The sequence below is a fragment of the Helicoverpa armigera genome, chromosome 26 (assembly GCF_030705265.1).
Source record: "Helicoverpa armigera isolate CAAS_96S chromosome 26, ASM3070526v1, whole genome shotgun sequence".
Classification (NCBI taxonomy): domain Eukaryota; kingdom Metazoa; phylum Arthropoda; class Insecta; order Lepidoptera; family Noctuidae; genus Helicoverpa; species Helicoverpa armigera.
The window spans coordinates 3537918-3562317 of NC_087145.1; the positions used below are offsets into that span (position 1 = coordinate 3537918).

Sequence of the window (24400 nt, forward strand, 5' to 3'; positions counted from 1 at the left end):
AATATGTAACCAAGAATTATAATCTGTTTTTCTTTTGTGATTTTGTGATCTTATCCTATTGTAAGCTGATTCTTACCTTATGGCTAGGCGTGTTAAGAGCCTTCTTCTTTTGTGGTTCGATTCCCGCCGGTGGCAGGGGCGGTGCGGGTGGAGGCGCTGGCATCTGGGGTGATGAAGTCTCCTGAAAAATGCAAATAAAATCATGTAAGTATACTTCCAAGAATAATACTGTAACGTAAATCTAAATTTAAGTTGAGGTATTTATTAAGCACATCATCACATTTATACCGCTAAACTTCATTTTCTGAAATCGGAACCATTCCTTGAGTATTCTTTTCCGAACGATATCACAAAATAGGACATATCCCAAATTAAGACTACGCACGATAGCACAGACGGACAATGTAAAACACAATTCACGCAACACAAGACGTGAAATAGAATTCACACAAAATCCGACCACGAGGACTTGTTTAGAACATTGTTGAAACGTAACCACGAAAGCTGTCCCTCATTAACTTGGGCCAAAAATATCACATTGTGCCACATTTCCGATAATTACTCACACGAAAATAGCTCGGTTTTCAACAATGGACTAACGAGGCCGTGCGAATTCTTACTCGTACATAATATATGGACACGCGGGAGAAGGGACCAGATTATTATCGGCGAATTTGATTTTTGAACTCATTAAAATGTTGAGTAATTTTGGTCTTCCAATTTCGTCACATATCCCTACTAATATTATAAATGCGAAAGTAACTCTGTCTGTTACGCTGTCACGTCTAAACCGCTGAACTGATTTTAATAAAATTTGGTACAGTTTTCATCCCAGACTTTTGAAGAGTTGTCTTGGAAACGCGATATAACCGAACTCGGAGCGGGCGAAGTCACAGGCGGAAGGTAGTAGCTATATAAACTGAAGAGTTTGTTTCTTTGCGCGCACTAATCTCAAGAAAACCTGGTCCGACTTGAAAAATCTTTCAGTGATAACCAATTGATCGAGGGAGGCTATGCTTAGAAAGAAAGAAAGAAAATACGTTTATTCACGCACGCGTGTGACACAGCCTTACAATCAATAAACAAAAATAATATTAAAAAGAGAATAACAGTCGTTATAAATAACACAAGAAAAGACGAATTACAATTAAAAAACTAGTGGAAAATATGTGTCACACCCCACGTACGTGCTTAGGTACTTTTTATCCAGATCCATGAAAATTTAGTTTAAAATTTAAGTGCGTACCTGTCCAGGAGGTCTGATAGGTATCCTGTCGTGACCTGGGCCGAGTGAGGGCGGAGGGATAGGCCGCCTGTTGAGATAGTTGTTCCCATCTGTGTTTGTGCCTGTGAATTTGAAGAAAATTTACATTAAATGGCGCGTAAGAGAAGAACTTTCTGTGCTAGTCCAATTTTATACATCCGAAAGTTGGTGTGTATGTTTGATCCTCTTTCACGCAAGGACTACTGCATGGATTTTGATGAAACTAAGCAGTAACATAGCTTATATATCAGAATAACATATGGGATCCTTTTCTTCCACGTGCGAGAAGTAGGTTCCACAAGACGGGTGAAACCACGAGAAACAGCCAGCACAATACAAAAGCTCCTAATTTCATTATCTTACCTCTAAGTGTAGGCTTGTCAGCGAAGGGGTTTCTGTACTCGGGCGGCAGAGGGGGTGTGAAGAAGGCTCTGCCGGGGGGAGCGTACGAGGGGACCGCCCCTCCTCCCCCCACCCCGGCCAGCAGAGCAGCGCCGTGGTGCTGCGGTGGCCTGCAAAAGATAGACAGACATGAGACAATGATAATAATATAATAATTATGTGAAGTACCCATGACAACCCCTGGAGGAAATCCTGTATGTTCTAAATCCTTTGTAAGTATAGGTTTTCATCAAAGTAAGAAAAAGTCATGTATGGTCACGCTTTCACGGTAACCAATATAAGAAAGTAGACATAAAATTTTGTACAAAGATACCTTTTCTACTATGAGCTAACAACGCGGCAACGTCTAAACTCACATTCCTCACCAAGCAATCTTTACTTCAACTAATTTAAATACTAATTTAAGTACCTACTTAGTTTTCAATAAACAAAACATAGGTACCTATCATGTTAAGAAGTTCTAAAGTACATTGACACGAAACACAAACACCATATTACGTAATACAACATTCAAAATGCATACCCAACATACAGCATGTTGCCAATTCCTTTAAAATACCTCGCGATGCATATAAAACTAAGTTTCTCAGATGTCTGACGCAAGCAACACAAATAAACAAGTATATCGCTACCATTGTGAGACAGCTCCAACAAATCGTATTATAACGCTTTTGTGTATAAGAGGAATAGCAGAAGTAAGTAGCCTTACTTTAAAATGTGGGAATAAAACAGTATGTTGACACGATGATATCAAAGGAGTAGGTACCTAAAGGTTGTTTTTTATGTGTCGTCTCAAGAATTGTATTTTTTTTAATAGTTTAAACTAGGTAACCTACTAGTTGTATAAGACATATTTTAGACATGGTCTTTTTCATATGGTCGAGATCAAAATCCAAACTCATAACTAAAAACCAACAGGAGACTACCTAATATACCTACTCAACTCATTTGTAACTTGATAGGGTATGAACATAGGTAAAAGATGTAAGTATTTTCATACAAGGTTGTATGTATCGGTAATTGAGCCTCCAAGGAAATCCATTATCGAGAGATACCTAATCTCTGAAGATCAGATTTTCGTCTCAAATAAGAATATGTCATTGTCCTAAATTGCCTTTTACCTTACATATTGATAAAAAAACCTGTATTTATGTATACTCCTAAAGTTATATTGGAACTTAAAAAGTTTGAATCTTCAATGTAGAGTTACGTTAATTACGAGGTGAAACCGCGGCAAACAGTTGGTATACCTATATTTCTACGTGTACCTAAACAAATGCAATGTGTGTGTATCTTATTACGTATAGGTACATTTCTGGGAAACATAAAAACGTGTTAACGTTATGTTACTAGTTCTAAGTAAAATTCGTCGCGGTTTATTTTAGAAACTTGAAGACATAGACGTATCATGAATCTAAATAACATTGCATAGGTACTGTAGACCGCACATCAGTGGTAACTGCCATGCAGCTTAACTCAATAGTAATAAGTACGATTTTCCTATAAAACTGTTACCACTGACCTGAAGTTGACTGTATATGCGAATAAGTTTGTCTGTTCATGTCTTTACCTGCCCGTTAATCAGGTAAAATCTTTTATTCCGACGAATTGAGAATCGCTTTATTTTTGGGAAGTCGGTTAAACACTATTAGTGTAGATATCGATGACTATTCTTGAAGAAAACGAGTGGAGTCAGTAAATACCAAGCTAACAATATCGTTGATACGTTTATACATACAAAAACACCAGAATTGTACGCAAGAAAATTGTTTACAAATATCCGTTTTGTTGGTTTTCAAAAGGCAATTAAATACCCCGAATTGGAGCGTAAATTTTATTATAGCAATACCGTATAAGCGAATATTTTTCCAAATGTCGTTGACCTTAAGCCGTTAACCAGTTTATAAAGACCTTTATTTTAGTACTGTTTGTTTTGGTGAAGAGATCAGTATTTAAATCGCAGTCTGCTATGGAAATGACAAAAATTGGCAATGTGCCACAGCTATGCCATTCAGTTCGCTTTATTTTCGGTACGCAAACCGCATTTTAATGAGATTCCGTATGAAAAAATCTAGATTTTTAATAGTGAATAGTACCTGTTGATGTCACTGGTAAAATTGTTGGAATATGGTAGGTAATTTGGCAAAACGGTATCCATTTTTATCAACTTGAAATAGTACATAAATCAATTCTTAAATAATATGTCTTAACTTATAAATAAATAAAAAATAAAAAATAGAAACTGATTTCCCACACATAATTAAGCATCAAAGTAAAATTAACAAAACATTTTTGCGCGTAATCTCCTTAAGTTACTTCGTGCCATTTGCTAATAGATGGCGTTACCAGAACAATGCGGATTGTTATCAGTTTAAAACTCAGCCCCAATTAAATGGCTATTGTTTTAACTAAGTACATAGTATAAAACATTATTCAGTATAATAAAAATAGTTAAAGCAAACACAATAAGATGGTTGCAAGATAAAATTTGCGGACGTTTAATTAAGTTTCGAGCAAATTTAGTTCCGCTACTCGCCACTAGTTGGCGCTTCGAGTAACATTAACATGTAACGATTTTGCAAGTCTAGTCTACTACTTTATTTTACATTTTAAAACGTGTGTCAATATTGTGACATTTAAATGCGAATTCGTAGGCGTTAACATCTTTAACAAGATGGCTATTTAGATAAATATTGTAATTGAGCCTGCCTTTAGATACAATTAAGAATTTATGTTTGGAATACAGGAATTTAAATTCTTGAAGTGGCTGATGCTATTATTGATATCGAAAGGCGATCACGATATTTGTAAATTAAAATCGTAGTGTCTATAATTTTCTAACGCCTACGCTTAAAACTATCAAATAATCTTAATCATAATTACTTTTACTAGAAACGGGGGATTGTATTCAACTTTTATCATGTAAATCGTATACAAATAACAATTCATACAAGCCGGGTTGTAATAAAACCGGGAACATAAACAAGTTTTGTTTTGGCAATAAAACAAAACTGAGTTTCTTGCAATTGCGAACAATGCAGCTAGATTAATGATCGCCTGCAGTCTGAGATCCAGGCTGAGATAATAGACTGATCCGACTTGTTTTTTTTTGTTGAGAGTATTCAAATTATATCTCAAAATATTTTAATACCGTAGTTTAAACTGAGACTGAGAGACGCCAGTCTTCAAGAATAAGGACGTTTTTTTTTTTAAAATAGTTTTTGCTTCCGAAAGAAATCGAGTTTGCTTCCGTAAAAAATACGTAATTGACTTCCGTAAGAAATTACTATTAGTGACTTACGGAAGGGTTTCATTGAAAGTTAATTTACGCGTGAAAACATACAGCATTAAATGACAAATGGTTTACTATATTATAAATGTTTCACAACTAGTCTGTCTACATAATTCTATGTAAAAATGTACGTAGTGATATTTGTTACCTTTCTTATGGCTTTGTTCATATCATTACGGTCAATTACGGCCGTTCACCCCATGGCAGGTGACGCAAGAATTCATGTTAAATGGAAAACTGATATAGAGTGGTTGTCTATGGTATGTTATGATTATGGTATCGTTTGTATTGTCTTTGTATTTTTGTTAAAGATAGGATCACTGGATTCGATGTTTAATAATAATTCTAGCTATGGGCTCGGGTTATTTTATGTGCCGACAGATATAACATGGTTTAATATATATTTTGCTGGGTGTCGTTTCAATCGGTTGAGCAGTTTTAATAGACAGTCCCACAGACATAATCAGTCATTATTTTATTGTGATATTTGCAATTTAAAATGCTAAATTGATTTTAATATTAGATTACCTAAATACAGAATTATTTCCCATATTGTAGTGTCACATAAATAAACTTGTTTTGGAAAGCTTTCATTAAATACATGACATGAGCTCATTAAAAAAAAACTTGTTATTCAATTAACTACGCGCCCACACCTGTTTTTTACAATTTATTTCCTAATGTATACGAAACTAGCTGATACTCGCGGTTCCATCTACACCCTGCGTGGTCAGCCTCTGAACTTGTCCAGGGTAACACGCTTTTCATACCAAACATCTCATTCGGTTTAGCTACATCTCTCGAAACTTTTTCCCAACTATGTTAGGGTCGGCTTCTAGTCTAACCGGATGTAGCTGAGAACCAGTGCTTTACAAGGAGCGACTACCTATCTGACCTCCTCAACCCAGTTACCTCGGCAACCTAATACTCCTTAGTTAGACTGGTGTCAGACTTACTGGCTTCTGACTACCATTAACGACTGCCGAAGATATTCACTGACAGCCGGGACCTACAGTTTAACGTGCCAAAATCGGTTCAGCCGTTTTACCATAAAGCTTTACAACCAAACTCACTTTAATATGATTATTATAAAAGTTACGACTTACAAACTAAATCGGGGATATGTCCAATGTAGATGATGATTAGATTTAAATCAGATAATCTTTTACTGCAATATAAAAATATCAGTCCAAAACCACGGGAAAAGCAGCCAGTATCGACATAAATCTATTACCCATCAACGCTAACTCAAAAAATAAAACCAAAATATACATTTCCGTATAGGATTTAAGCGCGGATTCGCTTGATATTCCTTATTTTATACTCCCTAAGCATGATTGAGGTATTAATGCCTTCCTGTCAAAACAAATGACAACGCTGATTCCAATGGTGTAAGCCAGGAGAGATATCCTTTGGAGTATTTGCCAATTTTATTTTATTTTTGGCAGTCAGAATGACTATATTTAAATATTTATCATACAGAGAAGGCGTCGAAGACCAGGCTTAATTTTTTTATATAATCCATTATTTTTTCCTCTTGATCATGAAAGAAACAAGGCAAGAAAAAATACTTATGTCAAGACACTGATATAGAAAATCAGGTAAATAATAATATGTAATAATATGTGTATGTAGAAGAATAATAATCTGAAAAGTATGAAGGCAATCTGTATTGAGCGAGCGTGGTGATTCATCCCCAATCCTTCTCTGTATGAGAAAAGGCAAATGCCACAGTTAATAATAGCTGATGATGGTGATGATAATATACTAATGCCCGTTATCACCAACAATCTCTCAACGTTTCCCTAACTGTCACTTAGAATAAGGGTTCTCCCGAGACTTAAAGGTTATAAAGGACACTTAAGCTTTAGTGAAAACGAATTTCGTATTAAGTGTTCCCTAAATGCTCTCAGGGGATCCTTAAGTTTAGGTATTTGTTGGTGAAAATGGGCATAAGTCTTCCTAGCTCTGACAGCATCCTACAGTTGCCAATTCTTCGCATCTCGAAATCGCTAAACAGATTACAAACACGATTAGTCGTGAATCGTGTCCCTTATAACTCTCACAGATTTGCATAATCGTACTAACGAGACTTTACCAACGACTTAGAAGTCGTAATTTTTGGGGCCACAAAAACTGCGGAGAGTACTCGATCGTAGGCTGTAAAATAGTTCATTCATCTCCGAAGGTCGCCACTATAATCTCTACATACTTACTATAAAACGTTCTTCGTCGCGTCTGTCTGTCTAGTCTTGAAAAACTCAAAAATTTCTGCACAGATTTTTATTTAGTTTCCAGAAATAGGTACAGTTGTTCATGAGCAAGGTTGAGATATGTATGTATTTGATGAATGTTTAAAAAGTATTGCAAATCCATGGATTAACCAGGTTTTGCACAGCTCAACTTGTCTAACTAATCTGTTTAACTAACTTACCTATGAGAACTTTCTAAACAATGTTATAACTTCATAATATTCCAAACACACTCAAGAAAATGTTTGACTCACAATAACTTCTACATAACTATGTATATGAACAAACTAAAATTGATCCATTAGGCCCCATCTTACGGTTTGCCTATAAAGCTTGCTATCAAAAGATATGGCTTGATCAAGTGCCAAATATGTGGGCATATACTGGTTTACGACCTCTGGAAAAAGTAGGGTTCAACTGTGTTTTAAAAAGGCTTAATGTATGAATAGAAGAATATATTAATTAAAGGGTAAAAAAAACATATAATGTTAGATGCCAAAAAATATATGAAAAAATCATCATTATCTTTTGTTATTGTATGATTAACGCAGAAAAACACTGGTACTCAGCTGCATCCGATTAGACTGGAAGCTGACCCCAACATATTTGGGAAAAGGCTAGGCAGATGAGATAATGATGTATGTATTAACGAAAAAAAAAATAGTCCTCAGTTTTCATAGCCCAACCTTAATTCTTATAAAACTTTTATTGTCACGTATTTTATTAAAACTCAAAGAAAACCAACGAATAGCAACAAAGAAGTTAAAACTTAGTTTTAATTGCTGTTGCATAAATTAAGGTAACTTTAATCGTTCCACGTTTAATAAGTACTAGTATTATTCATAATGTAATGTATATATAATATTATAAATGCAATAGTCACTCTTGTCTGTCTGTCATCCTTACACTCTAAAACTTTAGTTAAAAAATTAAAATACTGATATTCTAAATACTAAGAAAGGACATAGACTATTCTCTATCCGGGTGCAGGAATCAGTTCTCTCGCTAAAACTGCGGGGAACAGCTATATAGTTATAACATAAATGCGATAGTTCCTGTAAGGTAGCTTTAATTTCCAGGAAACAGGAACCAACTTTCAATCATTTCTAGTTAGTAGTTATATAAATGAAGCCTCGTGGAATTCTTAGTAAGTACCAAAATTTCAGATATTTCATAATTGATGACAAAAACAACGACAGAACATTTATAATAATTTGGATCAATTCATTATGCACTGTTATTGTAAAATTGTTTTCATTCAAATGAATCCGCCATTCTGACTAACAAAGTTCAATGAAGCTTTTAACTGTCTCTAGACAGTGATTCTCAAAGTATTTTGTAAGTACCTAATGTGACTAGATGTCCATTTCATATCTCCTATTGAAAGTATTTTTAAAGAGGAAAGATTATTCTTTGTTTGTTTGAATCGAATAGGCAATTTAAATTCTTTGACTGTTAGGAAGCTATCTGTGCCGAACATGGGTTATGTTTTTCCGGAAACGGGAAGAAGTTACCCCGGGACGCGGGTAAAACTGCTAGGAACACCTAGTTTAGAATATTGTGGCACATTATAACCAAACACGGATTTAAAATTAACAGGAGTCCCGAGTCAAGATTCTCCAACCATATTTACATCATGTTATATTCTATTAATACTCTGACCTATATAAACATAGTTTCATTCACAAAACCTCACTTCAAAACTTATTTTTAAAGTAAAAACATCAGCGAAAAACTATAACCGATGCATCACCCGCTTTCAAAACACGATCCTACGCGGGGTCAAGTAAACTTTGAGAATCACTGTTCAAAGTTCGTTCACAGAACTCTCGATCAATACATTTGATTGATCGGTGTTGAGTGAAAGAAAATACTTTTTACTTTTATGTTAGTACTTTATGCTATAGTTATTTCTTCTTATTGTTGGAATTTTGGCGATCCGATGTTTCTGGTTTGTGAAGTCGAATAAATAAATGGTAGAAAACTTTTATGCTTGGTTTTTGTGACTTTTGTAAGACTTGAATATTATGTATGAGAAAAGTATCTACAATAGATATTAAGTCGCTTTTGTAAACACTAGTAGGTACTCCGTGGCATCCGATAAGCCTGGAAGCAGACCCCAACAGTGTGGGAAAAGGCTAGGCATATAACCAAAGCGCTTCATATGATTCGTTTCATCTCATGATAAAAACCACACGGAAATCTGCTCAACAGTTTTTGATATTGCGAAAAGTAAAGACAGACATCGGAAGACGTTTTTATTCCGATTTTGAGAAAAACAAGTACCTTTTAAAGTTCCCCGACTATACATAATTTCATACTAATGTTCCAATTACGTATAAAGCTGTTAGATAATTCCTGCCGGTGACACGGCCGAGCTTCGTCTAATTACACGATATTGTGTTAGTCCTATGGGAGAGGGAAATTCGTCTGTGTGCGTAATTAGTAATTACATAAGCCAGGCCACGCGTGGGGATTTCTGCAATGTCGTAATTATTGCAGTCGATTTTCGGAAATTCGTGATGGTGAAGTGTGTCAAAAGTCTAATTTTGTATCACCATCAGCTTTTTTATTGTCCCACTGCTGGGCACAGGCCTCCTCTCACACGGAGAAGGATTGAACGTTTATCACCACGTGCGCTCAACGCGGGTTGGTCTTATTATAAGATGGGATGGTATTTTTGGAGAACTGGAGTAGAAGTCTCATACTTATTCTTCTCAATAAGACACAGTCCATGGGGCCTTGTAAATGGCTTGTTATTTCGAAAGAGCTTCTATCTACGTGTAATATAAAAAAATAAAAAAATAACTTTGCGTTTGAATCCTATTGTTTTTCCGGACCTATCACACATACTTTTTAATGTTTACTTGTGAATGTGTCTTTATGAAAACCAGGTAAACAAACAAACAACAGATTCAATTTTTTATTACAGAATGTCGTTAATGTATATTAAGAAAACTATTTCAGCTGAGACCTAATTTAGTCCGATACTCATTCAAGACCCAATTTATTAAGACATTTGACAATTACCAGATGTCTAAAACCTACAGTAATAAAAACCCACTAAAAATCAAATGGACCGATCTTTTCAGTGTTCTGTGAAATTAAAAAACGTTGGAATTAAGCAAAATTTTCAAAGTTACATCGTAAAAAGGTACATTAAGACACATAATGTCTTTTAAGTTAAATTATAACTTTCTGAAAATTGGGTTTTGGTTAAAATGGTTTGTTAAATTGTAGTTTCGGAAAGTATTTTCAAATCTGTCAAATTTTTATCTAATGACGTCTGTTGATATAATAGTTTTATAGGGTTCGGTACCCAAAGGGTAAAATGGGACCCTATTGTTTTCGCTCCTCTGTCCGTCCGTCCGTCCGTCCGTCTGTCACCAGACTGTATCTCATGAACTGTGATAGTTAGAGAGCTGAAATTTTCACAGACGATGTATTTTTGTTGCCGCTATAAGAACAAATGCTGAAAACTAGAATTAAATAAATATTTTTTTTGTCCGTTTTATAAATAATGGTGCGGAACCCTTCGTGTGTGAGTCCGACTCGCACTTGTTTTGCTATATCATAGGTATAACGTATTATTCATAGTGACAAAAAAACTTGAATGGCTTGTAATAATAGTATCTTATCTTAAAACTGATCAGCCACATTAAGATGAAATCATTATCTAGTAGCGAATCTAAATTTTATTCGCAAATGAAGATTAGTAGTACCAAATTACTAATTAATATACATGAATGGGCTACCACACCGCTAATGTTTTACAAACTTTTTTATATATTCATCTGTATAGCCTTTTCCCAACTATGTTGGGGTCGGCTTCCAGTCTAAACGGATGCAGCTGAGTACCAGTGTTTTACAAGGAGCGATTGCCTATGTGTTCTCCACAACCCAGTTACCTGGGCAACCCGATATTTCCTTTAAAAAACTGGTTGTCAGACTTACTGGCTTCTGACTAGTAACGACTGCCAAAGATGTTCAAATGACAGCCGGGAACCACCAGTTTATCGTGCCTTTTAAAACACGGAAGAACTCGTCATGACAAGATGGTCACCCATCCAAAGATCGACGGAGCCAAGCGTTGCTTAACGTTATGATGATGGCTTTGACTTAGCCACGATGAATTTTTTATCTTTTATCACCCGATAATTATATGTTTTCATGCTATAATCAGATAAGTGACTACCAAGCTATAAACTTAGATTATAAAATCTCAGTTTAATGTTGTCAAATCAATTAAATTAATGAAATCATGGGAAATGTGAATTTGTGATCAAAATAATGTTTTTGAACCGGTTATGCGAGTAAACTAGCAATTAATTTGTTTTTGTGAGAGTCAATTATTGTATGTAGTAAAAGTAGGGTTGCTACTGTTTAATTTTTGATTACCCGTTAATAAGTTAGATAGTCCAATTTAATATTATGTATTTCAAGTTATAAAAAATACCATCTCGTTTCTAATTGTTTTTTTTTTTGTTTGATTTAAAATAAATTGATTTGCATTTCATTGAAATGTATCCTAGTCAAATTAATGAAAAATATTTAATTAATTTACTTCAGCGGGCATTTGAGTAATTATACTTTCTACCTTGTTATTTCTAAGCAAAAAGTCTTTACCTAATATTTTTGGAGGCATTTTATTTTAGATGCTTTTTCCTTTTTTTTAATTCGTTGGCAACCCTAATATAAAACTAATCGTTTGTAAATGATACTGTTAGGTTATGCCAATTTTACGATTAGAACGAACTAAACCGTCCGTGAGAAATATACCTTTTTACGCGTTCCGGTTAAAATCCCGCGTTACGTTTTACGCAGCGCGTAAAATTACGATTAGCGGTCATTCCGTTTTGAATTTTAACGATAATGTTTGTTTTTTTAATGTGGAATGTTTTGATAAGCGTAATTAGGAACGTACTCGTATGTCCGTGGTTTTATGTTTACGGTTCTAGTTCTAAAATGTAGTATAATAAAAAGTGATTTCACAATTTATATCCCTTTTATTACCGATAGCTTAGTTTATTTAGATACCCAGGTTAGATAGTAGGATGGATCTAGGAGGCATATAAGAAAATTACGTAAAATCATATTAGTTTTGAGTTTAGACCTTTACCTACCTACTGCAACTGTCAAAGACAATTTTTTATGTGAAAAAACACCAGACGATTTCCTGCTGCACCCACAATGAGAGTGCCTTTACTGACTAAAATAAAATAAGTCTTTGTCTCTTCTGGAGCCCTTCATGCCCTCCTCCCAGGGCCCGGGCCAGAGTACCTCTTTCGAACAACTCCGCAGGCCCGGCTTTGCTACTAAGAGGCCTAGCTACTTTATTACCTTAAAAGTACCAACGAATTAAAAGAAGAGCTAATTCAAGCTTACCTCGGCTTATGGTACGTCGGATTGCTGTTAGTCTTGAGTATGTCAGCGTTGGGGACGGACGTGGGAAGCGCGTGCTCCCGCTCCAGTTCGCTCTCATAGCTTTCTAGCGGTACGTGTTTGCCTGGCAACGGATCAGCTGGAAAGAAAAGAAAATAAATGTTAAATATTGTAATTAGAAAAAAAATATGTGTGATAATTATTCGGTTTTAAAGGTGTACAGAATGACAGCTTGGGCAGATGACAGCTGTCAGTTTGAAGTTGTCAAGAAAAAAATACCGCTGTTGGTTCTGACTGACAGCAAATGTCATTTGCACTATAGTCTGTTTTTTAATCTCGTAGACTAAATTGACACTTGCAAAATGTCAAACTTTCTAATAATTTTGCTAGCTCTGTGGTGCAGTGTTGTACTTACGATACCGGTTCGTTGAATCGTAACTTTTTACAATAAGTCATCCTGAAATACGTCTACGAGATTAAAAAACAGACTATAAAAAACGGTCAGTGATTTTTTTGGAAATATTTAACAGAATTGTCAGTCTTGCTCGAAGTGGTTCATGTCAAACTTGGTTTAGATTTAGACTATGTTTAAGATGGATAATACAAGAACAATCATCATCTTCCGAGCCTTTTTCCCAACTATGTTGGGGTCGGCTCCCAGCTTAACCGTATGCAGCTGAGTACCAGTGCTTTGTAAAGGAGCGACGGGCTATCTGACTCCCTCAATCCAGTTACCCGGGTAACCCAATACCCCTTGATAAAGACTGGTGTCAGACTAACTGGCTGGCTTTTAATACGAAATATTCACACTACACGTGGTTGGCGGGTGTAACCTCAACGTAATAACACACTTTGTTTGTCAATCAAGTAAGTTGACTCACTGAATTAGTCTAGATTTCAATGTAATTACTATTCTTGGTTGTCACTCCACGTTAGTTGACGCAAACGGGTTTAGGTTGCGCGGCCACGTCACAGCGTGAATCGTCTTACGGCCATTCCTATATTCTATCTATCTTTTGATTTGATTACTAAAGTTAGAATTTTGGAATTAAGCCCATACAAGTAATGTCAAGTTCCTATTAGTAAATATAGAATATTGGAAACGCAGGTGACACGGAGGTGAGGGAGTGTTGACGGCTGGGTTGACATTTTGTAATAGGTATAGTTATCGGCACGGATAATGAGCTCTCGGCGGAAGAGTGGAGATCTCTTTGCGCACTGTAAACTTAAGGCAATAAACCAATAAATCACTTCAGCGCAGGTGAAGGTCAGGGCTCAATATCCTTGCCGATGATTATACTCCTGATTATTGTTACATGTACGTGTATGTACTTATTATACACGTTGTAATACCCCCCGCACAAGGATACTAATTCATTAACCTTGCGATATTTTAATGAAAACCCGCAGATATATTTTGGATAGCTCTCGACACGTGTTCGGTTTTCGGACGAAATAAATATGTAAATAGAACTTCAGATAGTGGATTTTAATTATTCTATGAAATAGAATAGAATATGCTGGAAAATATTCCCACAGAGGAGTAATGATATTTATTGAGGTAGTTTTTGGTATATATATAGGTAAAGCTATCATTTACCTTTTATTACGGATTTCTTACCAGTAATTGAATTCGGCCATATAAAAATAATTAACGTCGAAATGTTTAATATTGTACAAGGTAAATAACAATTAACGAAAATTTGCACACTCATATTTTATGAGCATGAGCATTCAAAAGAAATATAAAGGAACAGAAAAAAATTAAGTTCCACATAATTAATTACCAATAAATTAATTTATTAATTGAATCATTATTCAAATGTGATTCTGAACCAAAAAATATAATTGAAACAAATGGCCGCGTAATTATTAAAACATGGCGGAAATTATCCATCAAATGTCATATTTGAATAAAGAATATTAAATATGGATTTGAAATTGGAATGGCGCGTTCGATCGCGTTTGTTATATTCGATAACGTTGTAACCAACATTTAAAATGAATGTATGAAATGGGTTCAGAGAAAATGATAAGTGTATGCTTTGACGTCATTCCTTCATATCTAGATAATTTATTCTTCAAGCGTTCTACTAAAAGTAATTAACGAATATGTATACTTAAGTTGTGGCATGTGGCGTTTTCTATGAAATACGTTTATTTACATCTTCGCGTAACGGTACTAAATTCCTGACGACATTTTTGCAAAGGTCTGCATAAGGATTGCGCGCCCTTTAAAAAGCCGTTGCTCAATCAAATATCGAACACTCCATTTTCAAATCGCGATAACCAGAGACAAAGAAACGAACTCATACAGCCAGTATCGTATAACACATCAAATTAGAAATATTTGCTGTTCACACAGGTTATCGAATTTAGAGTTCAGTGGAATGAGATAAAAGCCATTGTTTAACCGTCAGGTCAATAGTGTTCAATTACAATGTTTACTGTTTATGAAGCATTCTTTGTTCTTTGACCTAGTTTGTTAATTTAGAGTCTTGTAAACCCAATTTTTAATGCCAGTGGTGCATGATCTGATCATTTATGTTTAAAGTTCAACTATTTTTAGTACCTAGTGTAATATCAGAGGACTTGAAATTTGGAAACGAACGCTGTACTTAACTATAGTTTAGATGACTTACTCATTCCTTACTTACACGTATGTTAAGGTAAGAAGAATCGATGACAAATATAAATATTGACATTATGATTTATCTGTAATGGATTATGGAGGGCAAACTTAGCTTCCAGGAGCTGATAAAAGTATTACATCATCATATGTGTCATGAATAAGTTCGTTGACTTATTGTAACTCGTATAGGTATTGATTTATCGAAGTATAAACATCGCTAGGCTTTCAACAAGTCACTCGTAAGATATTCAGAGTACAACAATGTCTTTGTTGTCCTGTAGTACAGTAATATGACTAAAGATTTCTCTTTAAAACGTCAATGCAACTAGCAATTTAAAACATGTTGAAATATGTCAGCCATCGACCATTCCGTAAAAAACCCATTACGATTATAGCTGCGCCATTTGACAGGCAGTTGACAACAGTGTTTTTCATCCACTCTAAAATTATAGAAAATATTTTACCGTTACGAAGTACAAACTCTTTATCCGTGGCCTCAATAACTCTTTTAACGTTAAGCGTAACTTTTTAAATAGAGTGGAGAAAGTAGTTCTTTCTTCAAACGCCAGCATTCCATTTTTAAAATGCATTGTTGATGTTTTGTTTATGGTTGGGATAATGAGGTTGTGTTGAAGTGGCATTTTTGACAATGGCGCTAGTGTGCTTTAGAAAATTTATCTTATTTGTTATTTAGACACGATCGAAAATAGTTCTGTAGGTATTTGGAACACAAAGATTCATTGCTTCTAATATTCGTTGGCCTAGTAACTGAACATTAATTATTCACTATGCGATCTTTGACCTAGCAATCACAGTAGATACTTCTGTGTAATCGGATACCGAATATGCGAGCCTATTCAGAAATAAGATGTCCTAGTTACAAGAATGTGGTTGTTATTGTCTAGTACCATTTGTAATAATGAACATTATGTAACCAAGATGTATGATATATATTATATAATGCTTAAAAACTAAGGAATGAGATGGAATGTCCTCGACGAAAAAAAGCTTCAAGTGTCGGCACAAGCAAAAATTACAGTAGGCAACATTAATCCGGAAATTGCCATTCAGAGTATCCCAAATTAACCTTTTTTTTGCGAAAATATAAAAACTCAATGCCATTTTATTCACGACCACCTATTATTATATGTTAAGGCATTATTATAAAATGTGTGAATACAGATAAAAAATTGCGGTCAAGCGAGAATCGATTCACATACTTTTTTTTTTGGTTTGTATTGTTTGAAAAATGAATCAACTTTTGATTAATTCTACGAATGTGTTTGGTTAGGCATTTTTGTTTTGTTAAAATTGCAACGGAATTTAATATTTTTACAGATGCACATGCGATAACGAATTAGTTCTATGAATTTCATTGTGATAGACACATGGATTTTAGTATTTAAATACCCAAATATATATTTTTTTGTTGCTCTCAAAAATAATAGTGTTTGAGTTTTTCGTTTTATTCAATAGCCAAGGAACCCTAACACGTCCTAATAACCGATACGAAATCAGTTAGGCCGGTAATAAAAGTTTTCGTAATTATAGGTGATTCACGTTCGCTTCGAGTGCGGTTTTCAGCACTGAGTCACGCAATAACGTGGTAGCCGTGATGATTCAATTATCGATGCACTTTTTTCCTTATATTTTTTGAAATTGGCGTTGGTATGTTACTTTATTTTGCGGTCAAGGGACTTTAATTCTTAGGGTTATTAGTTGGCTAGTGCTAAAATCAATGACTTTAGTATTTGTTTCTTTAATTAATTTTTATTGGGCATTTGTTGTTAGAATGGTGTCATCATCATCATCATCTCAGCCATAGGACGTCCACTGCTGAACATAGGCTTCAAGCCATAGCCTAGAATGGTGTAGGCCTCTAATAAAGATGAGATTTGAAAATTGATGACAATACATTCCAATTCAAATATACCTACTGTATATAGAGATTGCTACGTTTTAAGCGTTACAAAAAAACAAAACATAAAATTTTATAGTAAGCTTATGAAAAAAACAGTAACCATTAAATTAAACAGCACACCCCAAAAAACATTACGATCCTAATTTTTAAAACCCAGATAATGTTACGAAAAAAAAAGCGAAAAGCAAATAACGCTACAAAAAATAACGTTTTCGAAACACGTACACATAATTCCGTTAAGCTTAATAGGCAGAACAGTGCCTACAAAATTAAACTTTAACACGATTGAATTCAGAATTAATAAATTTGTATTTGGTTACCAAGTTTTGATGTTCAACAGAACTGGGGAAAATTCTAGTCTTCTCTATTTTAACTGGTATTTATAGAGGTTCTAATTTCGAAAATATCTATGAAAATTTCTATTTATGTATCGTATCTTCTATGGGCCTTAGTTGCCGGATGTAAAGGAATAAATAAAAAAAAATAAAAGATACGTATGTAATTAGATACAGAAGTTTATAAATGTTATTAATTTATTTTGATTATAACTGAATTCGTTTTAAAATGTTAGTTTTTATACATTATCCAGAAACATTAATTTATCTAGCTGCCTCAAAACACAAGCAAGCCCAGGCTATTTGCTTGTCCTACAAGAACAATAGCCGTTTAAAATAAAATCTTCAGGATACCCGTACAATAGAGGCCCGGAATATTATTAACTTTTGTTAGAGAACACTCATTGTTTTTGCAGGTAGCTAACATATTTATTAATTGATAAATTCGACTTCATCTTCTTCTTGATGTAATTAAATGTCTCCTGTAGGATATAAATATATTATAATATATTTTTTTTGTTTTACTGGGATTGTTTTTTATATGTATTGTAAACATGTAAATAGCTTTGTAAATCAATTATTTTAGAGCTCTGAATTATAATATAATGTATAGGTATCATCATTATTCCAATTATTTTTAGACCAATAGATACCTACACCTTTACATTATTATCACAATAATTACAGTATGCCTATTAGTAAACGCGCAGATATTTTACAATACCGTATAAAATACTTTTCCCTCTTTAAATAGCACTATAAAAATATATTAAAATTAAACAGAGAAAATTATTAACTTCTAATCTACAAGTAAACTAAGTTTAACAAAATCGCTGAACCGATTTCGACGTTAAAAGCCTAACAATAACATAGAGTAACTTTTCCATTAAAATATTAGTAAAAGTTAACGAATGAATTAGCTTTGAGTACTGCTATTTTGTAATTAAGATTCTAGGCATTCTTAACCCAAAGGCTTTTGGTGTTTTTATAAAATAAAGTTAGACGGAACAGATTTTTAACATATGTCAAAAGTCAGTTTAACTTTTTTTTTTAATAACACCGCATTGAAATGATATTTCAAACTACAACGCAGATATAGAACGTCAATTACTAAAAGAACCTCATTAACTCTCAATTGATCTCAAAACGACGATTCTTTAACTTGCACATTGAAAAAAAAAACATCCCATTAATCAATAGCAAACAGCGGTTACACGAAAAATAAACGAAAACCACAACACTAGTGCGGGAATAAAAACCGGAACTCTTCAATTAATATCGGCCCGTCTCGCAATTGTGCCAACATTAATCGAAAACAAATGGACACGATTCACTGGCTCATGAAACAGATATAGTTGTCCCTTGCAATGAATCATGCGTAGGGATGGGAAAACCGTATATTTCCAACATATATGTGACGTAGATAAGTTATGGTTCAACCTTAGTTACGGTTAAGATATTACTGTCACGATTGTCGTATTTATTTTGTTGGGGACATAATTCTTGAAGGTATGTACCAATTAGTAATGGTATATTTTTGTCAACATACTCTGTTACTGTCTAGGTAAGTAAGTAACTACGTATTTCTGGAGTTGAGCTTTTTCTTGGTAATTTTTTAGTAGTACATAATGACGATATATTTAGTCTGAGAAAATGTCGGTATGTATGCTTTTGCAATTTTTCAACTATTAAGGGTTTTGTCCCACTGCAAGGCACAGGCCTCTTCTCATACAGAGAAGGTTAATCACCACGCGCTTAAGTGACTTAAACTGACGTAAATACAAACTTTTAAAAGTTTTAAATACCATTGATACCTACTTATAAAAAGTCGTGGTGGCCTAGTGGGCAAAGAACCAACCTCTCGAGTATGAGGGCGCGGGTTCGATTCCAGGTCAGGCAAGTACCAATGCAACTTTTCTAAGTTTGTATGTACTTTCTAAGTATATCTTAGACACCATTGGCTGTGTTTCGGATGGCACGTTAAACTGTAGGTCCCGGCTGTCATTGAACATCCTTGGCAGTCGTTACGGGTAGTCAGAAGCCAGTAAATCTGACACCAGTCTAACCAAGGGGTATCGGGTTGCCCGGGTAACTGGGTTGAGGAGGTCAGATAGGGCAGTCGCTCCTTGTAAAGCACTGGTACTCAGCTACATCCGGTTAGACTGGAAGCCGACCCCAACGTAGTTTGGGAAAAAGGCTCGGAGGATGATGATTGCTTGGCCTCCAAGATTCCTAGGTAGACATTTTTAGGTCGCAAATTTTGTTTGTTTATTCATGGAAATCTTGGACCTATGTGTAAGTATGTGTTTTTCATAAATGTCAAGTTGCGAAGGTCAATAGGCTGTCCTTACTAATTATTATTATATTAATGAATGCTTGTAATTATGTAATATTAGCTCGATTACGCTGTTTCACTCGTGTTCCAAGAGGACTTCTTCCCACACACATATAAAAAATAGCTTATATTGTTCCTTGATGACTGGGCTATCTACCACTGAACGAATTTTGCAAATCGGTCCATTAGTTTTTGAGATTAGCGCGTTCAAACATACTCCTCAGCAAATATTCAAATTGTAACAAAATATATCTCCTTGTACATCAGAACCCCTTGAACTGTTACTTGTCAACCCCTTGTATTCAACCCTTTACCAAATCACCCAAAAGCTGATAAACCCGAAATACGGGTTTCGGGACAAAACTTACGAGGTTCAGTATTGTCTTAAACTTTTATTTGAGAACTTTAAGTTAGTAATTAACATTAAAGAGAAATAACGGGCGTATCTTGCATTGTTTCGCTTCAATTTGAGGTTTTAAAGTATCAAAGTTATGTCGGTACATACATAGACAGAAGTCAAGTCAAGGAGATGTCAAGATTCAAGAATTTACGCAAATATACGACCGTAAGGCGTGCCTTGTTGGATAAAATTAAAAATAAAATGCTTTCCAAAAGTCAAAGCGTTCAAAACATAAAAATATTCACACAAAACACGTTTCAACAATAAAGACCTATTTATATTCTATAAACGAAACCAAACAAAGTATCTTTTAGACTGGCGCGGAATTAAACCGCTTCTCATTACCGCTACTCGATAACAGATGGCGCTGCGCTCGCACTTGAAGTACGCCTTTCGTGAAACAGCAAATTACTTCGTACGGAAGCAAAAACATGGCTAAACAAATATAATAACTTTTCTAATATATCATAAAATCAATTTTAATGTATATTTCTCTGTCTAATATTAGTTATTTCAGCGAACAACGATGACTAAGTATAAAACTCGACGTAAATGTATATTGACATCATATAGTACGTTATTCGGGAGTTAATAACAATTTGTTTTCTCAAGGGTAGATAAGGGAAACAATCTATTTTCACGTCCTTAGGGACTATGATTTTTTGCAACAAAAAGGTTACTATAATGTAATAGTGAGTGTAATTTGTCATATAAAATGGAATATCGACAGGTTTATCGTGCGCGAAGAAATATTTTACGGGTATAAGAGATTGCGTTTATTAAACCTTTTACTAACCGACTTTAAAAAAAGGGTGTGTGGTGGGTGACCTGTGTGTACATAGTATGTAAGTTTGTAGGCGACAATCCGATGTTTGAACCTATTTTGATGCAGATTTCAGCATAGTATTTGTCAGACTTAGAAGAAGGTAAATGATTGAAGTTGGATAATTTTTTTTGTAAAATATTTTCTTTTAATAAAAGGTTTTCGATTAGACGAACTCACTTGACATTTCTGACACGAAATAACAAACTTTTCTTGGAATTAAAGCTCACTATTTTACGAGTTCTAATTTAGTTTAAGTACTTTTAGCAATTTGTCAGTTTATCACTGTCCGGTCACAAGGCTGTATCTCATGAACCGTAGTAGTGAGACAGTTGACATTTTCACAGATGATGTATTTTTCCTGCCTCTATAATAACAAATACTGCAAACTAGAATAAAATAAATATCTTAGGGGGCTCCCATACACCAAACGTAAATTTTTTATAGAAATTAATTGTACGAAACCCTTCGTTCGCGAGTCCAAACCGCACTTGGTCTATATTTTCTAAAATAAGTATTGTATGCTACAACGAGCAATGCTATTAAAAGAAATTGTTATTACAAATGCAATTTTTTTACTAAGCAATTACTTCAGAATATACTTAGTACGGTTCTCTTTGTAACTGGTGTTTTCTCAAAGAAAAATAGTTTTAGCAAAAATTGCTCTTTCTATGAAATGAGCCTTTTGTAAAAATTGTATATCGTTAGTAGTTATAAATCTCAGGATTTAATTTTAAAGTCTTGTATTAAATTAAAGGATAAGCTATGTGTCTGCACATTTATTTATTTTTTCATTGTTTGAACTGAAATTTAATTTAAGCTGATCAGAAAGAGACCAAACACTTTTTTGTTTTAATAAAACACGAACCATAGTTGCAAATGTAAACTAATATTCATTAAACGTTTTGTGAAACCGTCATAGTTTCATGAGCAACTGAAAATTTTAATATTCTCTATCTATACTAATATAATAAAGATAAAACTTTTGTTTGTATGTTTGTACCCTAAAGGCTCTAAAACTACTGCACCGATTTGAAAAATTCTTACACTGTTGGAAAGCTACTCTCTTCCTGAGTAACATAGGCTGTATTTTATCCCAGTACGGGCAGCAGTTCCCACGGGACGCGGGTGAAACCGCGGGAAGACAGCAAGTTAAAAATATAATACTCTTGGTTGAATATAAAGACAGTAACTTTCATCTAGAGTCTATATTGTAGTAAGTTTTTCTTTAATAAGTTTTACAATTGTGTTTTCTTAAAGTTTTGTTTTCAATAGCTTTATGATTTTCTCTGAAGTTAGTATTTCATAGCAACCTATTTCGAAATTACTTTTTGAAGTTTTGCGATGTGAATTGAGAATTTTACTTTTAAGCACAAAATATTAGTTTTGAATATGTATATTCTGACAATGACTTTCGCCGCTATGTAAAGATCAAAAAAGCATTATTATAGTATACATTTAATTTAAATTGAATAGCTGGAGATACTTATACATATATCTGTATTCTTAGTAAAATATTAGCCTAGATTTAAACAAATCCTTTCTAAAGTAATTTTCTCTATCAGAATAATACCGTTTTTTATTGTAGCACTATATCGTCCCATTGTATGACCAACAGAATTGACGACCAAATAGTATAGCATTGTATGACGCCAACGAACGTTACTCAAATATATTGGATGATTTTATTATATGTATGTATGATATGAATATTTGCACAGGTGATACGATAAATATATTTATTTAGACCTTGAAGATCCAGGAATTATGGGAGTCCGATATCGCAATTCTGTGAGGTGCGTTGTTCTATAAAAATCGCTTGAATTTGAGTGATTTTTTGCGATTACGTCACTATTTTACGAGAAAGATTAGGTAACTGATATAAATATACCTATGGTATATTCATAATTTAATGGTAATTCCAGAAAGGGTCGTCGGGTATTTACAAGAATCGAAAGTTGAATGTACTCTCACTCAAACGGCTAAACTATTGACACGTAGTTTATTCTGGCCAAAGTCGATTATTTTTATTTCTAATAGGCCTTATACAGGTTCTTATGAAAAGTCAGAAGAACCGGCAATAAATTCCATAGACACTCTTTACGTGTCTTGTAATTATAATAACTTCGTGTCTTAAAGGAGTGTAACTACTTATCCATTATAACTTCTTTTCTACAAAACAGATTTATCAAGTCCAACAAAAGTTTTTTAATAATGAAAAGCTTCATCACTAATAAGTCCCGACCCGATTAATCTACTCTTTCGTACTCACTTAGCGTTTTCTTTCAAAATTTTAAAACAAACTTTCCTTTCTTTCTTAATGAAGATGCCTGTATCGAAACAAAACATCTGTAGCCTTAGTTCTCTTCAGTTAAAAGTATACTGAAAACTTTTAGTCGGCCGATAGTTTTTTTGGGCTTATAATCAGTATGAAGATGAATTGTAGTAGGTACGCATATTACAAAGATCAGGTATGTAGCCGGTGCGGGATTGTTCGAAAGAGTTACCGCGGCCCTGGTACATTAAAGGCCCACGACGGAATACGACGGTTTTTAGTCAGTAAGAGTCTGACACTCCCTCACCGCTGCTAACCCACAGCGGGAGGGGTCATTTGATGATTTTTGACGTCGTTAAAAAAAGTTATGTAGCCGGTATTAGACAGACTGAAAACTTTGATTGGAATCAAAATTTTCTTTAGAATTGTTTTTTGCCTACTTATTTGATCAACTGTCGACCGACTGTTTAGTCTGCAGTGTGTTGAGGGATAAAACTTTTACTAGCGGTTCAAACTATTTTTAAGAAAGGAAGTGGGGTTTTATAACCCTTGTTTAAGTTCTAAGTTTTTTTGTAAAATAAGCTATTTTGAAGGGTCGTTTATTTATTGGTTCTTGTAAAAGGGGTTGGTTAATTTGTTTGTCAGGAAATTGAGTTTTGTTTGTCTCAATAAATCTATAGTTATTCAAGTTTTTTTTTAAACACTAGCTGTTCCCTGTGGTTTTATACACGTCCCGCGGGAACTTCTTCACATTCCGGGATAAAAAGTACTCTACGTTCTTTCTCAGGCACTGCACTAGCTGAGTTACAATATTTCATTTAGAGCCCTTCAAGACTTTTGGCGTTTCGGACAGATATACCGACAAACAAACAGACAGCGTGAAATTCCCATTTTTAGTATTAGTAAGGAGTTCGTGAAATTATGATCACTTTCTTTAGATTTCTTAGAGTTCAAATGTCATTAGTTTTGACCTGGAAGTTAACAGAACAAATATGAAACGAAAGGAAATTTTACAGCTTTAGTTTAAAAGCCATGAACATCCAAACAACTTGCCCTCTCTATATAAACTGTGCAAATGGTAGTTTTA

The 24400-nt window shown here is 34.3% G+C and overlaps 1 protein-coding gene across 2 annotated transcripts in view; it reads right to left on the reverse strand.

Annotated features, from left to right (window-relative positions):
- The window catches only part of LOC110372403 (uncharacterized), a 562146-nt gene that overhangs the window by 4691 nt on the left and 533055 nt on the right, over positions 1–24400 (reverse strand). For both annotated transcript variants that reach the window (XM_021329080.3, XM_021329083.3), the window contains 4 exons: positions 12596–12731; positions 1628–1776; positions 1247–1347; positions 77–181 (listed from right to left, as the gene is read on the reverse strand). In XM_021329080.3, coding sequence (XP_021184755.1) covers positions 77–181; positions 1247–1347; positions 1628–1776; positions 12596–12731 — 491 coding nt within the window. The remainder of the gene's footprint in view (positions 1–76; positions 182–1246; positions 1348–1627; positions 1777–12595; positions 12732–24400) is intronic.